The sequence below is a fragment of the Camelus dromedarius genome, chromosome 6, assembly GCF_036321535.1.
Source record: "Camelus dromedarius isolate mCamDro1 chromosome 6, mCamDro1.pat, whole genome shotgun sequence".
NCBI classification, from domain to species: Eukaryota; Metazoa; Chordata; class Mammalia; order Artiodactyla; family Camelidae; genus Camelus; species Camelus dromedarius.
Genome location: NC_087441.1, coordinates 27,615,734 through 27,635,219, shown reverse-complemented (window position 1 = coordinate 27,635,219; position 19,486 = coordinate 27,615,734). Strand labels below are relative to the sequence as shown.

The 19,486-nt window shown below is 39.9% G+C and overlaps 2 protein-coding genes across 5 annotated transcripts in view; both read right to left on the bottom strand.

The window, feature by feature from the left end:
• The window catches only part of MOXD1 (monooxygenase DBH like 1), a 112,800-nt gene that overhangs the window by 75,803 nt on the left and 17,511 nt on the right, over nucleotides 1-19,486 (bottom strand). Inside the window, exon 1 of one of the 3 annotated variants that reach the window (XM_031456341.2) lies at nucleotides 7,977-8,289. The exons of 1 other annotated variant lie outside the window; for it this stretch is intronic. In XM_031456341.2, coding sequence (XP_031312201.1) covers nucleotides 7,977-8,240 — 264 coding nt within the window. In that variant the 5' untranslated portion in view covers nucleotides 8,241-8,289. Of the gene's footprint in view, nucleotides 1-7,976; nucleotides 8,290-19,486 lie in introns of those variants that run through there. One more of the 3 variants, XM_031456342.2, reaches the window with a different exon arrangement.
• Nucleotides 11,230-19,486, bottom strand: part of STX7 (syntaxin 7) — a 77,771-nt gene continuing 69,514 nt past the window's right edge. The window contains exons 11-12 of one of the 2 annotated variants that reach the window (XM_031456344.2): nucleotides 16,469-16,617; nucleotides 11,230-11,495 (exon numbers count right to left, since the gene is read on the bottom strand). In XM_031456344.2, the coding sequence (XP_031312204.1) occupies nucleotides 16,489-16,617 (129 nt within the window). In that variant the 3' untranslated portion in view covers nucleotides 11,230-11,495; nucleotides 16,469-16,488. The remainder of the gene's footprint in view (nucleotides 11,496-16,468; nucleotides 16,618-19,486) is intronic. The other variant, XM_031456343.2, reaches the window with a different exon arrangement.

Below are 19,486 nucleotides of genomic sequence, written 5' to 3'. Positions count from 1 at the left end.
TGATTTGATTGATACGGGGAAGGGAGGGTATTTGTCTGGACTGGAATTTTTAAAAGATGCCCAAGTGATTCTAAATGCACAGACAAATTTGGGAAATTCCAATGTAGGGAGTCTCTTTCTCAGTTCTCAGTCCTCTGCCAGAACCACCTGTTCACCCCTGGACTACAGTCTGCCTCAGCGTGGATCATCCTGGCCCTGTCCAAAGGGATGTGGATGGCCAAAGTACCAGGAGGCCTTGCTTCTGTGTGGTTTCATCTGCCATGAGTTTTCTTGTATGAGTGAGTTTCTGTGCATGAAGTTTTGCAGGGGGGAAAAATGGTAGCAATTTAGTTATATCTAAGAAACTGAGATTTCAAAGTTTTCATTTAAAAAGGGCCTGAAAGATGGAAATCTTCCCCAGATGCATGTGGTTTTGTTGATCTGGGTTCTCAAAGTCCTTTAGCTCTCTCATATTATTGAAGATGAGAAAGAACACAGCGTATGAGGAAAACAATCACACCTAGTATTAAGAAAGAAACTTCACCAAGTCTCTAGATCAAAGCTAGGACTCTGGTTAAAAAAAAAAAAATAGAAGGACTCTGGTTGAGCTCACTAAACATCTGTGTAACAATGCCACAGAAGTAGCAGAGAGAGCTCCTGTGGTTCAGACACATTTGAAAAAACATTAATTATATTTCCTCCAGGTAGGCAGTCTCCTATACTCAAGGTCTACTGAGTCCTTTGATGCCCATGCCAGATAATCTTCTTCATAGTATATAATATTTTGAATTAAACACTATGGTTAATCTTAAAAGACAATCTTTAAAACTTGGGACACTTGTTTTCCTTCATGCTTTGGTTATAAGCATCCTAACCTGAAATAGCCAACACAGTTGCTCCTTATCACATCACCATATTTTAATTCTCTGCACAGCACTTAACACACTTTCTGGTATTTTTCTCGCTCATTTATTTGTTTACCCTCTCTCAGCAAAATGTGAGCTCCACGGTACCACTGATTTCTTCTCACTCAGTGCCACGCCCTCAGCATCTAGAACTAGTCAATAAACAGTCCATAAATATTGGCTGAAGGAATAAATGAACATTCCAACATTCCCTGCCTATCAGTGAGCCCTGCAATAGTCATATGAAAGTCACAAAGAGGTCCCAGGCGTTGTGGCCTGGAGCCTCGAGTTTATACGTCTACAAAATGGGAGAAAGAAGATACTGACTTCATAGGGTTCTTGTGAGAACAACATGAGATTACACACTTTTAGGACTTATCATAATGTGTGGTGTATAGTAAGAACTCGGGGAATGAAAAACCACACCACAAAAACATATACCTGTGACATTTACAGTGCAACAAAAGTAGTAAGGGAAATCATACGATTTTATTGTATCAATCTGTTTAAAAATGTATTTCATTAAAGCAGTCTCTCACTACGGAGGAAGAAAACTGAATGTTTTTATGTAAGCTACCAGTTGCTTGCAGGAGAAGAAAGAACACCAAACCAGGACTAAGAGGAAATGAATCCAGGCTATGATCTGTATGGCCTCCAACAAGCCATTCAATAGGTACCTCAGGCTCAGTTTCTTGACTGTAAAATTGGGGTGGGGGTGGTTTAGGAAACTGAGGGGAATCGGCTCAAGTCTGAGCTCTTAACAGCAGCAAGAAAATACACAAAACATCAATATTTAATTTGTAAAAGCAAAAAATGTTTAAAAAAGATTTTCTCCTAATTTTTTTTTTTGGCTACGTAGGATGAATATGAAAGACCTCAATAGTAAATCAGGTTTACTCCACACATTATTTGCACAGCACTCAGATATATAATCCCATTTTTACAGTTAACAAAAAATGATACATTTGAAATTATTTTCATTTTTTCTGAATTCTCTGCTTATGTGCTGTGCTATATGCTGTCCTTACTGCCCTTATGAGAAAGCTTTTTCTTTTCTTTTTTTTTTTTTTTGATCAATCCTTGAATTTAGTAAGTTAAAAAGACGTAGATTGAGAAGAAGTTTCCTGGAGAAATATTTCTATTCAAAAGTTCTGTACTAATTATTTTTCAAAAGTTAACAATAAACAGCACCATGAGGCATCCATATGCAGGGTTTTTTTTTTTTTACATATGGATCAAACATTTCCAGAAACATGATGCTATATAATGAATTCATTCCTTTTGCCAGCAACTTTATTTCAATAGGGCTCTATTACAAATGATGAATCAATAAACCATCATTAACTTTGAAGTGGACTCTTGCCTCTCCATGCAAGAATCCAGAGATACAGCGTTGGTCGCCTGAAGCCTTGAACTTTGATGGTCAATTCAGGTGCGTTGTTCTCTTGGCTCTTAGGTCTGCCTGTTTCCTCAGGCTGGCTTTTTACAAAACCATCTGCTCTGCCAGGGAGAACACACAGCTGAAGAGTAGCGTGGTGCCTTCGTGTTCATGGTCAAGCTTAGCCTAGTACATGTGTATTTATTACTAATGCACAAAGCACGAAGCTTGGAGAGGTCCCCTCGTCATCTGGAAATTGCCAGGGGGGAGGGGAGCATAATTTGAAGATTTATAAATATCTCTTAACAAAGCCCCAGCTGAGCCATGTCAGGGTTGCACACTCTCTTTGCCTTTCCTTTACAGCTTTTCAATTTGCTTTCCAAACATTTCTTTGTTGCCGTTGGCTGGGGTGCACTTAAAAGAAGCACATCCTTAACCACAAAGAATGCTCACTGTTTTCTGTGATTTCACATCACAGCACAATTTCCAAGCACTTCCTCAGCAAGCAGCCCAGCAGCAATTACCCTGCTGCTGAGGACTTACTTCTCATCACAGAAAGGTTTCAGTTGTAGAGACAGCCAACAAGCAAGGCAGTAACAAATGATGACATATGTTTCAGCCTCCATTCACCAGCGATTTACACCCCCAAAGGAAGAGGGAATCATTTTTTGTGCAAATTCAACAGGCATATCTGACAATGCTGCCCTCTTCTCTAACTTGCACAAACTGGGTATTCATCAAGCCAGATTACTTCCTTCAAATGGGGACTCACAGTTGCTAAGTGGCTTGGTGGGGGTGGGATTGCTCTGTGTCAAAAAGGGGCAAAGTACAAGGAAAGGACACGAATCCATCAGGGAAGTGAGACGTGAGTTAACCCATTGAGACAATATAGTTAGGTTCTCAAAAGCCAAGGCAAAAGGCAAGACTGCTTCTCACCCCGACCCCTGGCAATTTGGTGTAAGGCAGAATCAAAGCTAACCTCAGCAGCATCCCAGGGGTAATGTGTCCCCAGCCGTGAGCCACTCCAGAGCAAAGTATCCAATAGATGACACTGAGACTGGCTTCACTTAGCAACCACAATATTTTTTTTTCCCATTTTGATCGCACCTGGTTATAGACCATCTGAAGACATATCTCTATACAGGGTCAGAGGGTTACTAAACGAGCAGGGCAAATTTCCACAATACCTCACCTCTGTGTCTAGTTTTAAGGGTGTCCAAGCAAGGAAACCACAATCCGATTTTACACTCCACAAGCCTACAAGCAAACGTCTCACTGCCCCCTGGAGGTAGTCTCATCAGGTCCAACCCTGAATTAGTGATTAGGGAACCACTGAAAAGTATGAGGTTGTGGAGGTTTAAAACTCCTTTTCTGGGGAGGGGGTGGACGGAGTGTTCATTGGGGGACTAGCTGTTCACTAACTCCTTGTGAGTGATGTGTGTGTGTGTGTGTGTGTGTGTGTGTGTGTGTGAGAGAGAGAGAGAGAGAAAAAGGAAAGACGGTGAATAAGTAAACACTTGCCTCCCAATCTCAACAGTGTCGAGAGAGTGGATGCATGTAGACAGGTACTCAAAGTGGTGGCAGAAGGGAGACTGGCAAGTCAGTGAGGATGGGTGTTGTAGCATGGATTTTCCAAAGATGGTCATAAGACAGGAGGAAAGGGGGCAGGGCACAACCATTAAAGGAATGACACGGCAGATTCAACTCCTAACAGACCTTGAGGCCCAAGACGGTGGGAGAGTTGACCTTCGGTAGACCTTGAGTTCATTATACGCTCATTGTAATATATTAGCATGCTAAGTAGCACTCCCACAGGTGCCACAACAGTTCTGAGGATAACCATAAAAGGTCAAAAAGAGGGCGGTGGACCAATTCCTGGGAATCCCAGCCCCTTCCCCAAAGTAGATGGAATAATTCCCCTACTTGTCAGCATATGAAGTTACCAGGCCAATAAAAACTAAAAATCCCCCACCTCATGGTCACTCTCTGGCCTTCTGAGATGACCTACATTCTGCCTATGGAGTGGGCATCTCTGAATAAATCTGCTTTTACTCAACTATGGCTTGCTCTTGAATTGTTTCCTGCACAAAGCCAAGGACCCTCACTGGGCAGGGCATGTCCCAGGGACTCACCTAAGACCTGGGACACGACCATCTTCTCACATCCCATTTTCCTGTGTTGGCCACACTGATGTATTCTATTCCCATGTGACCTCCTCATACTGTGAAGTTGAAATGGAGTCTGTGTTCCCTCTCGAATCCAGTGGGGCTGGGACTGCAGCAGGAGACACAGCCCATGACACCGAGGCTAAATTCTAAAGGGTTGTACAGTTCCCACCTGGGCCCCTTGGGATGTTCCCTCTTGGGACCCAGCTACTGTGCTGTGAGGAAGCCGAGCCGCTACATGGAGAGGGCTCGTTCCAACCGCAGCACGGGCAGAGGTCCAGCCAACAGCCAATAGCCAACATCAACTGCTAGTCAGACAAACGAGTGAAGAGAGCCTCCAGATGACTCCAACCACTCACCTTGGAGCAGAGACCTAGCACCACTAAGCCTGCTCAGCTGCAGCTTTGTGAGCAACGTAAGTGTTGTCACTGTGTTAAGCCACTAAGTTTTGGGGTGGTTCATTACACAAGGATAGATAACCAGAAGAAGGGGTGAGGTTCCCTCTGACACTGGACATTTCCGGGCACAGAATAAGCCTGGCCTGAAGAGAAATGGGAACTGCCTCTCTGCTTTTCATGGGTTTTCATAATTCTTTATTAACTTTAACTTTTTCCCTCTTGGTCCCACATTAAGCTGCCCATGGGATATACCTCAGCTGAAATCGTCTGTGTCTATGTGCACTACATGGTGCTTTGTACCAATGCCAACTGGGGCTGCTATTTAGTAATCAGGAGATTTTATTTACATACACACACGCAATCTAAAAATTGGTCTACTTTCCAAAAAACAAACAGAAGATCTGGCAATACTTGATTTGCATCCCCACGGAACAGTAATTCACATGCAGAAACTCTGGTTTCCTCAATCCCCTCAGCTCTGCGGCTTGATATCCTGCCCGACCCACTCAAGCCTTGCCACTATTCTACATCTGCTGCCTGACCCCTTCGGGCATTTGGGTTTGTGACATCTATTTAGCCAACAATTCTCTACCTGGCTGGTTGGGATTTACTCTTATATAGTTATCCAGGTGTTAACATCATATTGAAAACCAGAGTTTAAGATCATCAGAAAAATAAAAGAGAGAAAAATAATAGAATGTAAAAAAAATCTAAAGTTCAATTTTTCAAAATTAAATAAGGATGAAATAAAATATATGGAAAACAGCCACGAGGGGAGGTAACCAGGATGTCAACTTAGATTGTTGTCACACAGCCTGATGCTATCCAATATGGTGTCCCAGAAGCCAGTGCTTTTTGCTGGATTGTTTCATGCACAGTTTGTTCTCACTGGGAGTAAATTACACAAAATTCAATGTCTACTAATGGAATCACATACACTGTGTTTAAGAACGCTCTCTACTTTTTGATAGAGTTGCTAAGGATGAAGTTACTGTATAAAGAATCTCAGATTTATACTTTTCAGGGAGAAGATTCAATTTCAAGTGTTGGAAAATTGAATCACCCAGACTGGATGATCCAGCTGGAACTGATTTATTTCTTTTTATTTTCAGCGTTTGGGGTCTTTCATTTTATTAAAGAGTTCTTTAATAAAATTTCTTTCTACTTAACTGATAAGCATAATTTTTTATTGTCTACTATATGTCCTAAAATGAGTGGGATGTCTAAGGAAATGGAATAGTAAAAGATGTCAGTCAACTAGGAAAATGATTATCCTTTATCTATGAAAATAAGGATTTTATTTCTTTAGAAATAAAAATAGAATTGAAAGTCCTAATTCACGCTGATTAAATATATTAGTAGTGTCCATTTCTAAGGCTTATCTCATAGTGATAAGTGTTTACTAATTAAGAAATGTTCTGTGGCTGGAAACCAATCTAAAGAGCACTTAATTGATTTTGTATGCGATCTTTATGAAGAACCACCAGCAGCAAGAAAACGCTGCAGTTTAACAACTCTGTGCTTGTGGTGTGCCCATTATAGCATGCTGAAACAGATTTCTACTCTTAGCCTTTCATTTGATATCAAATTGGATGGGCTTTCTAGAAATGCTATTCTTTCAGTGAAAACAATATCAAGTATACATGCTCTGTTTTATGGTATCACCAGAGTAAGCTTTTCCATGCTCCCTTCAATAAAATATGGAAGGATAGTTAAGGGGCATATGACCCTCCCCATCCTGAACAAACCAACAACAACAACAACAAAAGACTTGTCTCAAATAGGTATTTAAATAATTCAAATTCTTGGTTTATAAATTTAATGTCTGATATGCTGCAACAGAAAAAAATTTCTACATCAATGATTTCAAAAGAGTGTAATCCTCATAAAACTTTATTTTATCGGAGTTGCAGCATTCTTATCTTGGGAGGAAAGGATTCGTTTATGAAAAATTAGACAGCGGAACGGCTTTAAAGTTTTTATTGCTGTCATTTTGTTTATCTAGCCAGAGTTAATAGCTCAATGCCAGAATTAGGGTCCAAAATTAATGGCATCTCAGTCAGAATGCTGTGGAAATCAAACTTAGAAGAGGAAAATAAAATGACTAAGAAATGCTCTTCGAAATCCACCGAGTACCTCGATTTTAATATCGTCAAAGCCTTAACACAATGCCAACACAACTAATTTGCATCTGGATCAAGAGACTTTTGGCAAAGGGCAGTATTTTGGGATGAACTTTGATAAGTAACAGTGTATTCACCACGATGTTATGAAATGGTGGAGAAGTGTCCAAATGTTGATCAAGATCAAATAAGCAAAGATGTCCAGAAAACCTAACTACCTAATCCTTCTAGTCATCTCACAATCCTTTTTTATTTTTTCTTATTCACAAAACGTCTATAAACAGACAATGTCTGTACTCGGGCTCTTTCAAAGTAAATCGGCAGCTGTCAAATTAATTTTGTTAGCTATTAAAGTAAGTGAAAAGTTTTGCCACTTAATAGGGGGTTTTGCCTGCGGACTGAGGAAACCAGAGTTTTTGCGGCTTTCTAATGGCTCTGGGAATAGCAAAGTTCCTAAGGATTCTTGGGGACGTTTCCATTCATTTCTCGGACGAGGTAACTGACCCAGCCGGAGGCTCCAGAATAGCCGCCATGTGGGGACTTCCGAGATCCCGGACCCCAGACAGCAAGACAGCAGATGCTAAAGCTCTCTGGTCCCTTGAACCTTGAGCGCTGACTCGTTAGGTCCCCAAAGCCGGGTCCCTCTCCTTTCCCATCAGGGAAAAAGTAGGGGTACGTGGCAGGTGTGTACATGGGGGATGTATTAAGTGGGGCGCTGGGGACGGGACAGGGTTCGGAGACGGAGAGCTGTCTGGGGTCACCGTGCTCAGCTTCCCCGGGCGAAACCTCGGAGCCGGGAGGCGAGCTGGGGAGCCCAGCCGCGGGCGCCTTAGGCTCTGGGGGTGCAGGAGCTGACGGCGAAGGGGGTGCCTGGCTGGGGCTGCCGTGTGTGGCGCTGCGGGGGGCGGCAGCGTATAGCCTCACCCGGAGAGGAAACGGGTTGGCCTGGGGGCGCCACGCAGCCCTGCCTGACCGGGGTCGGGACGGGCGGGGCCCTGAGGGGAGGCTCCGGGAGGGGACGCGCTTACCTGGAGGTAGGGCCGCCCGTGGGCCACCCCGCCCACGACGATGTCGGCCGCAGCCATGGCCCCGGTGGGCGAGAAGCCGAAGCCCACGTAGCCGGCCGTGTGCACCTCGAGGCGGAAGGCGAGCCGACCGCCCCGCGGGCCCCAGCTCAGCCAGTACTTGCCCTCCGAGTCCAGGAGGGTGCGGTGGGGGAAAGGTTGCCCCGAGCCCCCCTCCGCCGCTCTGGGGAGCAGCCCCCAGAGCAGGAGCAGCTGCCAGCCGCACATCCTCGGGTGCGTCCTACCCGCCGGCACCTGGGCTCCCGCCGACTGGAGCGCTGAGGGCGCACGCGGAGCCGCGGCCGCAAGCGGGAGGCCTGGGACCGCCCCCCGGCCCGCCCGCCAGGAGGGGCTGGACCCGCTCTCCCTCCCGCCCCGAGAGACCCGCCAGCGGTGCGGCCCGTGTCCCGCTAACTCCAGCCGCGTCCCGCCCTTCCCGCCCATCCACCTGCCGCCACGAGTCCCCGACTAGATCCCCGAGGTTGGTTTCAGTGGGAAGCGAAGTGAGGGGCGTCTGGAAAGGAGAGGGGGGAGGAGGCAGAAGCCCAGGAAAGGGGGGTGGGGCAGAGGAAAAAGGAGGATGGAGAGTAATAATGCTGGGAGAGTGTGGCCACGTCTTGGGGAACAGGGAGTGGTGATCCCAGGGAAAAGAGTGAGAAATTGATGAGAGGGCAAGTTTAGCCTAGACGAGGAGGGGAGGACCTGAGTAATCAAAAGGGATAATCTTGGGTTTCCTGGAGGGCAAGTGGAAGTCTCGTCCAGCGTAACTGTTGAACATCTCAGTATCCATTGCCGTTGATTTTCTGGAAACCATTGTACCCAGCGATGCCCCTACCCCGCGAGGGACTCGGTTCTCCTCCTTCAGTGAACCTCTCTCACCCTTTCACCTTGCGGGACCTCAGGTCTGGGGAGGTCAGTTTCCTGACCCTGACCGCAGGAGTCAGCGCCCCATGCTTGCCTCCTTCCGCCTAGTTTTTGTTTGGTCTGGTTTTGAAGGGATAAATTCTGCCAAGCTACTCTGCCATCAACAGAGTAGGTCAGGGTCGAAGCATCTTTGGGGAGTTAGATTTTAATTTGAAATTCTCTTTTCCTGTTATTTCAAGTTCTGGCCATAGTCATGTTTATCAAAAAGTGCTTTTGCCTCTACCTTTGACCACATCACTTCTGCCTTCAGAATGTGGCAACTGCAAATTACCTGCTTTATTTACTTATTTATTTATATTCCACCATGTTTCAACAAAAACAAAGTTCTAAGGTGGCTTACAAGATACAAATAATACAAAATAGAAAAATAAGAGAGCATAGCAGATGAAAAAATACTGGTAAGAAGAATACTACTAATCTGTACTATTTACTCGATTTGGAAGCTCCACACAAGCTGCTTATTATTTATTCTCTCTTCAAGTCATGTTCCAGCCTGTTTTTCCTTGCCCCTGTTTTCTCTTCCCTTTTCTTTTCCCATAACTTTTCCAAAGTTACCAGTATGCATCAAAACTGTGCTCTCCCAAAAGCCAGGCATATTTGACTGTTTGGAAGGCAATCTTACAGTGGACCTCATTACCAGGGAGTTGCCTGAGAAGGGACTCATCCCAAGGAGAGAGGGGACCGAGGTCTACAGGTTTAGCCAACGACAGTAGACCAGCATCAGAAAAGAGTGACATTGAAACCCTGGGACAAGGCAAGAAATAAAAGAGCCTGTGAAGCTTTAAAAGAACTGAGGCATTGAGAGTATGAACTCCCGCAGCCACGGGCCCCCGGGGGCAGAAGTCAAGGGCAGCGGCATCAACCGGAACCAGCTGAGAGCTGCAACCTCAGAACTGAGTTTCTACAAGTGCAGGAGCATGGCTCCTGCTGTTGCTTGAGCCATGAAGACAAGAGGACTATAAAGAGGAACAAAATGGTGGACACAGAGGCCAAAAGCTGTGGGTCTCAGCACCATGTGAAGCACACTCCCCACATTGCACAGGGATTTCAGGGAAGTTAAAGCACTCCAGACTGATCAAAGACAAACTTCCTGTTTTGTGACCCTACTTTTATTCCTAGCATAAATGAGCCTGATTCCAGCTGCTTCCTGGAGTTCATTAAATAAACCCCAAATTCACATCTAGAATCTGACCCCTGTTTACTGTTCTAGCTTTACCTTCCATCGCTCTCATGTCACTCACCCATTTCCCACTGGACACATGAAAACTGCCTCTGGAATCCTCAAAAGAGAGCCCTGCGGTTTCCCATCACTGTGCCTTTTCAGGTTGCTCGCACTCTGCCACTTTTGCCCTTTCTCCCTGCCATCTCACTCCCATACTTCAGTCAGATTGCACTGACCCCTCCACAGCGGTACTGATGCCCATAGAATGTTCTGTCATCAGATCTCACGATGACATCCCTAACATTTCAGTGTCTGCTATATGCTCGTTTCCTCCAGTAGCCTCTTTAGGTCAAGAACAGCTTCTGATTCCTTGTTCTTACCTCATTGCCTAGAATATGGACCAGCATGTAACAGATTCTTAATAAATATTTGTAGCAAGAATGAATAGATGAATTTCCGGATCCTCCTGGTAGAATCCTGTTAACAAAGTTGAACTGTGGAGGGAAAACTTGGCCCTCAGGTGTAACTGAATGTTCTGCTCTGCCCTGGTATTGAAGCAAAAATAGAAAAGAAGACCACACATGAATACACAAAAGAGAAAGTCTTAAATGGTTTTCATTCTTTAATTAAGTAAGATTGTTGAGTGTGACATTATTGCCTTTTGCTTGTCTCTAACTGGCATTGCATCAAAAACCCCTGAGTGCTCAAACTATTAAAACTAATATGATTGCCTTGAGATTAGGTCAACAAACAGAACATCATTAGCATAATTCACCCTCAAGAGACTCATTCTGCCTTCGCTTGAATTACCCCAGCAAATGAAGACAAAAGAGACAATTTTATCTAAGTGTGCTTCACAAGCTGCCTGAGTTCCTTACATCGAAACCATCTCCCCACTCAACTGCGTAAAGGTCTCCGTTTCCCAATATGGAAATTAATTACTGTACAACCATTTGTCTTAAATCTGTAAATAAAGCAGGAAGAAAGCATATGCCCATTTAAAAACTCAGGATATATGGCCAAGAGGAGAATGAAATCAGTGGCAAGGGGTTTTCAAATTTATCTTTTTAACTATTGTTTTGTAAAAAAAAAAGTGATACTTGCTCCTTATTTAAAGAAAAAGGTCAGGAAGTGCAGAAAAATATGAATCAGAAAGTAAACTAAAAAAAAAAAAAAATCACCTGAAATTCCACCATCCAAAAATAACCCTTGTATGCATTCCAAGGACATCATTCCAGAACCTAGTGCCATTAAAACCTTGAAGGATGTGTCTGTTGAACTAGGACTTGCAAAGAGACAGGTGAATTAATTTTGTAAAACTCCACCGGAAATAACAGAGTGACTCTCAACATGTCAGTTACCATCCCAATTTTTAGGTTTCTTCTCTACACATACATCTAAAAAAGAAACAGAATGGACAAAACTAGAGATTCAGTGAGGTCTTACTTCAGTTCAGAACATTCAACCAAATTAGTCATTCTTAACATGAATCATTTTCTCACACTTTTCAATCAGGAGTTTTAAATGTAATGTTTATTTTGAATCCTCACCCATTCTGATACACAGCTTGCCATCAGCCAGCGTGACTGTAGCCCATGCTGGGCTGCCTTACCTTGGAACCGTCGCTGCTATGGAAGGTTTATTTATATTTCCAAATTTGTCAACGGCAAGGGGGGAGGAGGATGGAAAAAAGAAAGCCCAAGAAATTGTAGCAAACCAATGCAAAGTCCTTGGTATGAACTAGGATTGTCCGAAATGGGTTATTTCTTACTTAAATATAGGAGTATCATAATTTTCTGTCTACTTGTACCTAAGGTGCAACAATAAAACTAAATGTTTACAAAGTTCCTGTCTTCTAGGGAGCTCAAAGAAAAATATTTATATAAGTGAGCTCAGCAGTTTTCCAGCATTAAAATAGGGAAACTGAAGCATTTTCTCATTTTTGTCTATTAACTAAGCCTCTTGTGTGGATAGGCTTAGTTAACAGACGAAAGTTGGTCACTGGTTCAAGTTAATACTGTGAGTCAGTGGCAGAAAAGCCAAAAATAGAACTTTGGTTTCTTTCTTTCTTTTTTTTTTTTTTAACCTACATACTTTCCCTAGCTCTCACCTCATATCCAATAAAAAAAAAAAAAAGAATAATAATTTTTAAAGCCACTAGGTCATCATCATGAAACTTTCAGCTGAGCTGATATTTTTCATAGGAGCAAGATGCCATGATCCACCATTATTAGCCCAACATTAAATTTCTTATTTTAATAATGGATGATACTAATGCTGACAAGGGTGTGGATGAAGGAGGGGCCGCAGTGCTTTTACTTTAATTATCAATAAACAAAAATGAGTTTAACTGAGTTCTTGAGGTTACTTTGAATATAAGTGCCAGTTAGTATGGAAAATCACTTTTAGGCTCTTCCATATGAAGCTAACAATAAGGAAACCACTGCCTCTGTGTAAAACCTGCATGCTGGTATTATCTATAAACTGTGCACTGAAGTAAAACTGTTTCAACTAAAAAAAGTACTAAAAAATACTCCTAGAAGAAAAAAATAATAATACTCTTTTTTTTTTTTTTTTACCACTATTGACCATTGTTAGAATTTCCCTTTACAGGTAACCATGCTGTGTATCAATAACGTGGTAGGGAAGAAATGGATTTATACCAATACCCAGCCTATATAATTGTAAAGCCATGTGTAAAAGTGATCTGGGTATTGCTGAGAGGAATAGAGCCCAGAACTGTGCTCTTCATCAGAGTGATCTTTAGATTAAGAAAAATAACCATGTCCTCACATTTCAGTAAATTTCATTTCTATGGAAATGAAGCAACTGAAGTGGTCAGTGATTACAGGAAATGAGGGATGAGAAAACATTCTGAGTTAGTCCTAGGAAGGTCAGCCTTGGAGGGAAATTTAGGGACCCTCCAGTCCATACTCTCATCTTGCAGGTGAAGCAAGTTAAGTCCTAGAGAGAAGTGAACTGTTCAAGGTTATAATTTTTAAATAGATACAAGCAGGAAGGGTGGTCGCCTGACACAATGAACAACAATGTTTGGCTCTTTTTCACATCCTCCTCTTTACAGGTATCTTTTGGATGTCTCATGTTCACCATTGGCATTGGTGAACTTGGCATTTCAAGTTTTAACTTCTATAGGCATATTGAGAGAAAGAGTAGAGAGAAAGAAGGCATTGTGAATACAGTAATATTCTCCCTAAATATTACCCTTCTGTATATGCAGTAGATTTGGCATTTAAATACTTGTGCTTCCATGTCCTTATGCTTCTGTGACCATCAATTTAAAGAAAAGTCTAAGTGCTTAGTCGAAATGAGCAACCAGCATCTATTCCAAACTGAATATGCATTTAGCTCCACACTGAGGATGATGAGATGATTCAATACTACTTGGTTCCAAAATTCCATATGTGGTTTTGGAAAAATTTAAAGAAATCTGTACTATAACGAAAAAACATAAAGACTAGAAATCTAAATATAAAAATGTAATTATTCAAAAACAATGGAAGTCACTATAGTTGTTACTAAGTAAATAGATGATGAAAAGAGGTCCTGTTAAACAAAAAACTGGAATACTTAGCAATTACCTTTCCATATGGAAACTGGTAAAAAAAACTATAAGACATAGTCTGGGAATGAGTGTTAAACAAGGTTTTGAAGCTTCTAAACAATACTTGGATAAAAAAGAGAAATATGTGTGTTTATTTCCTATGCTGCAGGATTTTATTTCCTTTCATTTCTGAGTCTCAAATTTTTGGAACTTTCCCCATTTAGAGATCTAAATTAGACAATAAAGAAATTTAAGATTAATCAACTTAGAAATGAAAGATTAATTGATTTAGCCTTATTAAATGCAATTTGGTCTTCAAAAGGCATCTCTTTTTTATTTTTTTAAGATAATTTACAGAAGTGTGTACATTTTAAACCAAATAATCAGGTTGATGATCACTGCTATAATTGGCCAGATAATTGCTGTCACCTCACTAACAGCAGAGTTTGCCCAAACAAAGTCTATAAAAACCTCGGGCCATTACAAAATTAGCCTTAGGAGTAAACTATTGATGATAATGAGAACATAGGAGCATGACCAGAGGGTAACTTCTAGGGAGTCCTATGCTTGAGGAGAATTTCACTGTATTCATAATGCCTTCTTCCCTCTCTACTCTTCTTCTTCCAATGTGATTATGGAAGTTATTATTTGGTAAAAGTAATTCCAACAGTGAGCTTGAGACATCAAAAGAATAAAGAATAACTGTTAAGATGAGAATATGGACAGAGCCAGGTATTGTCAGCCTTAGGAGTAAAATCATTAATAATGATAATGATCATCACAATAATACTAATACATTTATTAAGTGCTGTAGGCAATGTTATATGAAGTGTCCAATTTAATCCTTACAGTAACTTTATGAAGTCAGTGGTGTTTTCTCCTTATTTGTGGGAAACTGAGTGGAAAAAATGCTTTTTGATTTATATAAAAGCAAACACAACAAGATCTTCTCTATACTGTAGAGGGAGACATTTCTTGTAATATTAAATATGTATTAATAACCATAAACTGTTACACATCTTAGAAACTTTTCCACATCTCTTATCAAACAACTCTATTGGTAGTATTTCCATTGAATATAAATAAAATAAACAAAAACCCAGGGAAAACCAATTTGCTACAAATGTTTGGAGCTTTTCTTATTTTGTTGTTTTTGTTTACTTTGCTTTTTTTTAAACTGAAGTATAGTCAGTTTATAATGTGTCAATTTCTGGTATATAGCATAATAGTTCAGTCAGTCATACATATACATATATGTATTTGTTTTCATATTCTTTTTCATTATAGGTTACCACAAGATATTGAATATAGTTCCCTGTGCTATACAGTAGAAACTTGTTTATCTTGGAGCTTTTCTTGACACAAGTTTCTAAAACTGTATGTAGTTACTGAGTTCCTAGAAGAGTGGCTATACACTGATTATATGCCAATGGAATATATAAAATATGCATAAAAAATTAATGCTAGAAAGTTATGGAGAGGGTGAAAAGGGAAAGTGAGTTTGAGTGAAATTGAAGAAAGTGAATCATCTTTTTTTCATTGTATTTCTCTTTTATTCTCTCTCCTCTCTCTCCATACATATACACACAACTTAAAGAAACAATTATTCTTTTCAGACAGAATAGCAATTATTCAATCTATTTTTCTCCTCTTTTCAGATGTTAGGAAAAGGAGAACTAAACATGCTGAAAATTTAAGCTTCAAAGCAATATAAAATGAGAGTTGGTGTCTTGTAAGGAAGAACTTCGAAAAAAAAAAGAGTAACCTAGCTCTCTTTCTCGAGTCTATAATCAGTGCTTAGAATTCACAGCAGCAAAAAGTTATAGAGAAAATTGCCATGATCACATTTTTTTCAAATTGTAGGTTTATTTTTTGACTTCTAGGGACATTAGAGAGTGAAGGCATTTAGGTAATTCAGACCATGACTACAAGCATTAACCAGTTAGTGGGTACAAAATAGTTTGCAAATCTAATTTTAAAAAGAAAACTTACTTTCTTTAAAAAAAAAAACTGGCAAATAATGTTATATTATTGCTATTTATACTGCAGGATCGTTAAGTCAGAAAAAAATCTAAGGGAATTTTAAAAATCGTGATTTGGGATATAAGCTGGAGAAATTAAAGTATCATTTCTGTATCTCCAATATTGTTAAAACGCTTTTTTGACTAGCATAACCAATGTTTTGATTTGAAAATATTTTTACAAATCTACCTTTGTGAGGTAGGTTTATCCAGGTAAATAGTTAGTAAACCTAAATATTCCAGGAAAGGGAATGACCTGACCTGTGGGATCAGTTTGACCTGCTCCGCATGAAGAGGAAGCCAGGTATGAGACAGAAAAGACCATCTCTTGTTCTGTCCTTCCTTTCTCTTTAAAAGTGATGTTTTCATTCAATTTTTCAGAAATTCCTGTATCAATATATTTAATATGTTTCCCAAGGAAATATAAGTACTACCAAGTGAAGAGCATTAATTTTAATTCTTTGATTCACTGTGATCAAGAGCAAACACCACATGATAAAACGTACGTTGGGGGTGGCAAAGTTAGGCAAACTGGTGAACTATAGGGTAGTCATTTCTTAAAACATGTTTATTTTCAATTCTGAATTACCTAATGAAGCAATTAAGCCATTTTATATGAGGAAATTACCTGAAAATTGTGTCTAAGGTAATGTGAATGCTGTATAATTCTTTGGTGGCCAAGAATGAAAAAAAAAGAACTAGAAAAAGCAACAAACTGAATCCCACTAAATGAGTCAGAAGAGTGAGAGGTGTGTAAAGATAAAAAGGACAAGAGTCACGGACATACCAGAGTCCTGCCAATGTCAATCACAAGGCCTCAGTCCACATTGTCTCTATCTCCATTGGATCCTCTATCTCAAGGTAACTCCATCGATTACGGCCAGCGGCTAGTTTGTGGTATTTCACAACAGAGCTTCTAAACCCGGAGATCAGAAGCTTGAGATGTTTCAAAAGAAAACAGAAACTTAATTAGATTATCCAAGACAGTTCTGCCCAATTAACAGGGAAATTGATGAGAGGAAAGACAGGTGGTGCAGAGAGATGACAGTAGGGTTAGAGGTATCTAAGATTCCGTTTGAAACAGGAAGTTACAGATTAAAATAAAAATGTAAGGGATATATGAGATATGAAGACAGATTCGTGAGGAATCTTCTATGCAGTTTTGTTTAGAAGAAAGGGCCTCCAACTTTAGGAGAAACTTTAGGTGTCGAGCACCAGAACTTGAAAATCAGAAAGTTTAAGAAAATTGTGGTTTTTATAGAAAGAACATTTTAAAATTAAGAAATGCTACTCAAATATTTAATAGAAAGAAGTGTTCATAGAATACATTCTCTAACGGAGAACTTTGTTTGCCTTATTCAGCCTTTTGTGAATAGCTACCAGAATTTACAAGCATCTGTATTTTTACCAATGATTAAAAATTATCAGAGCAGCTGATGTTCTTGAGAACATCTAAACAAACAAACATTAAAAAAAAAAAATTTCACATGTCCTGTGAAGCAAAACCTTTCTAAGAAATCATCATGGCTACACAATCCTATAAAAGAATACTTCATTAATTTGTTGGGATTCATTATTTTAAATATTTTTTATTTGAAATATGTGAGTTTTTCATTTAGATTGCATTCTAAGAGATTATTTTATTCATTTATTCACAAATACTTTTGAGAAGTGATTGTGTGCCTATACTTTTAGATGCTGGAGATATATTGCTGAACAAGACTGATTGAAAAAAAAAAATCTGTCCCCTCATGGAGCTTGTATTTTAATGATTTAAGTAACTCAGGAAGCATTAGAAGAAGAATCAAATTACTGATAGTCAAAAACCTGACAACTTTTTTTCCTCTTTTGGAGTGGATACAAAATACATTTTTCTTTAATATAAAACCATTTTTGAAATATTGTCACTTTCTAATTTTGAGCTCCATCAAAAGAAAGAACAAAATAAGGGCCTCCATTCTCCTGAGTAAATAGTGTTGCAATGTTTTGCTCCATGTGGTAAGAATTATCTGAACATGGAGAGTAACTAAAACAAAGCAAAAATTTGGGGGAAGAGTATTTATATGAGACAACTGCATCAAGATACTCTTAGTGGAGCCAAGACACAAAGTTTCAACCACCATAAAGAAATAACGTGTCCAGGCTCTTAAAGAAACAAACAGAGAAGTGCCGAGCAGGGCTAGAATATCATGAGGATGAAATGCCAGTGCATTCCGGTGTGTGATACCCCAAAGCAGAGCTGTTTAAACTAATCAAATTAATTCATTAGGAAGCAAATTCAGCCAACCAAATGAATGTTTAGGTATGACATTTTGACTCATTAGCCGTGTAATGTAAATATTTTTGTCTCCTCCTGTCTTATATTTACTCAAATCGCTTAATACACAATCACTCTTTAAGTCCCACTGTTCCAGCATCACTTCCAAAGTCTTATGTCCTCTGCATCTGCCACACAGTTAAAATACATCTCCAATTTCATCATATATTTTATAACCACATGTTTAGGAATGTCTACATGTTGTGGGATAGCTGTATTTGCCTAGAAGACATAACATCTCTCTAATATCTGTTTAATCCACTTTTGCAAGAGTTAAAACTCATTTACCGAGTCTACATTTGAAAACAGAATACAATTTTTAGGAACACAGTAGAAATGGAAAACTTTTATCTGATGTGCATATTTCCTTTAGCCAGGTTTAGAAGCTTCTGAATACCCTGAAAAATATGATGAAATAATCTCTTTATTCCCCTACAATCCTAGTCTACTCAGCAAATTGAAGTGGTTGCTTTAAAGCAAATGCAAATTTTAATTCACTATGTCAGTGCTTTCAAGTACAGGCACACTTGGCTTTCCAGGATTTAGAAGATTACATTGGAAGCATTTTCAAATGGCATGTACTTCAAATGTATGGTACTGAATTAAAGAAACCCAGCTTGTGATGATAGTGATGAAAATGACTAATTATTGTCATTTATGATTCTTTCTTACTCTGTCCATCTTCCTTCTCCTCATCTTTTATCTCTTTCTCTCCCTTCCTTTCTTCCTACCTTGTTTAATTTCTACAGGCAGATTACACCTGTAAGTAACAAAGTATGGGTTCAATTTTTTAGAAAAAGAAGAGCATGGACTTTGGAGCAGGGGACTACCTGGAGCTGAATCTCAGCCCTGCCACTTGCCAGCTGTGCAACCTTAAGGAAGTTAATTAACCTCTCTGTGCCTCATTTTTTATCCCTTATAAAATGTGGGTAAAATTAATAGTTATCTCATAGGATCATTAGGATTAAATGAGTTCATACTTATAAAGTCCTTAAAGTCTGGCACTAGGAAGTGATATTTAAGTCCATAATAAATAAAATAAATAAACAAGTCTAAAGGCAAAACTGTTCTTCACTTAGAAATAATTTTTCTCTAGAACAAAACTATGGAAAGTTAGGCCACCTAGTTTTTGTTTACCTCCCACACCGCGCCAACCTTGCACAACAAAAATATGTTCTAGTTCAAGAAATGGAAATTGATCCCTTCTTATCCATTTAATTCACATTGATACGTAAAAATTCCGGAAGTTATTGTTTCCATTCCGTTGGTCATTAATGTAAGGCAGGATTCCTCATGAAATTAGATGACGTTGGAGAAGTCGAGTGGAAAGGGAGAAAAGTTCAGCAGAAGTGACTGAAAGTGAAATATAGGAAAGCAGAGGAAAACGTTTAAAAACCCTATAATTAAAAGCATGCAAAGAGTCCTGCTGACCTCGGCTGACTCCAATAACATGGTTACAAGAGAGGTGGTCTCCTTTTAACTGTAAAT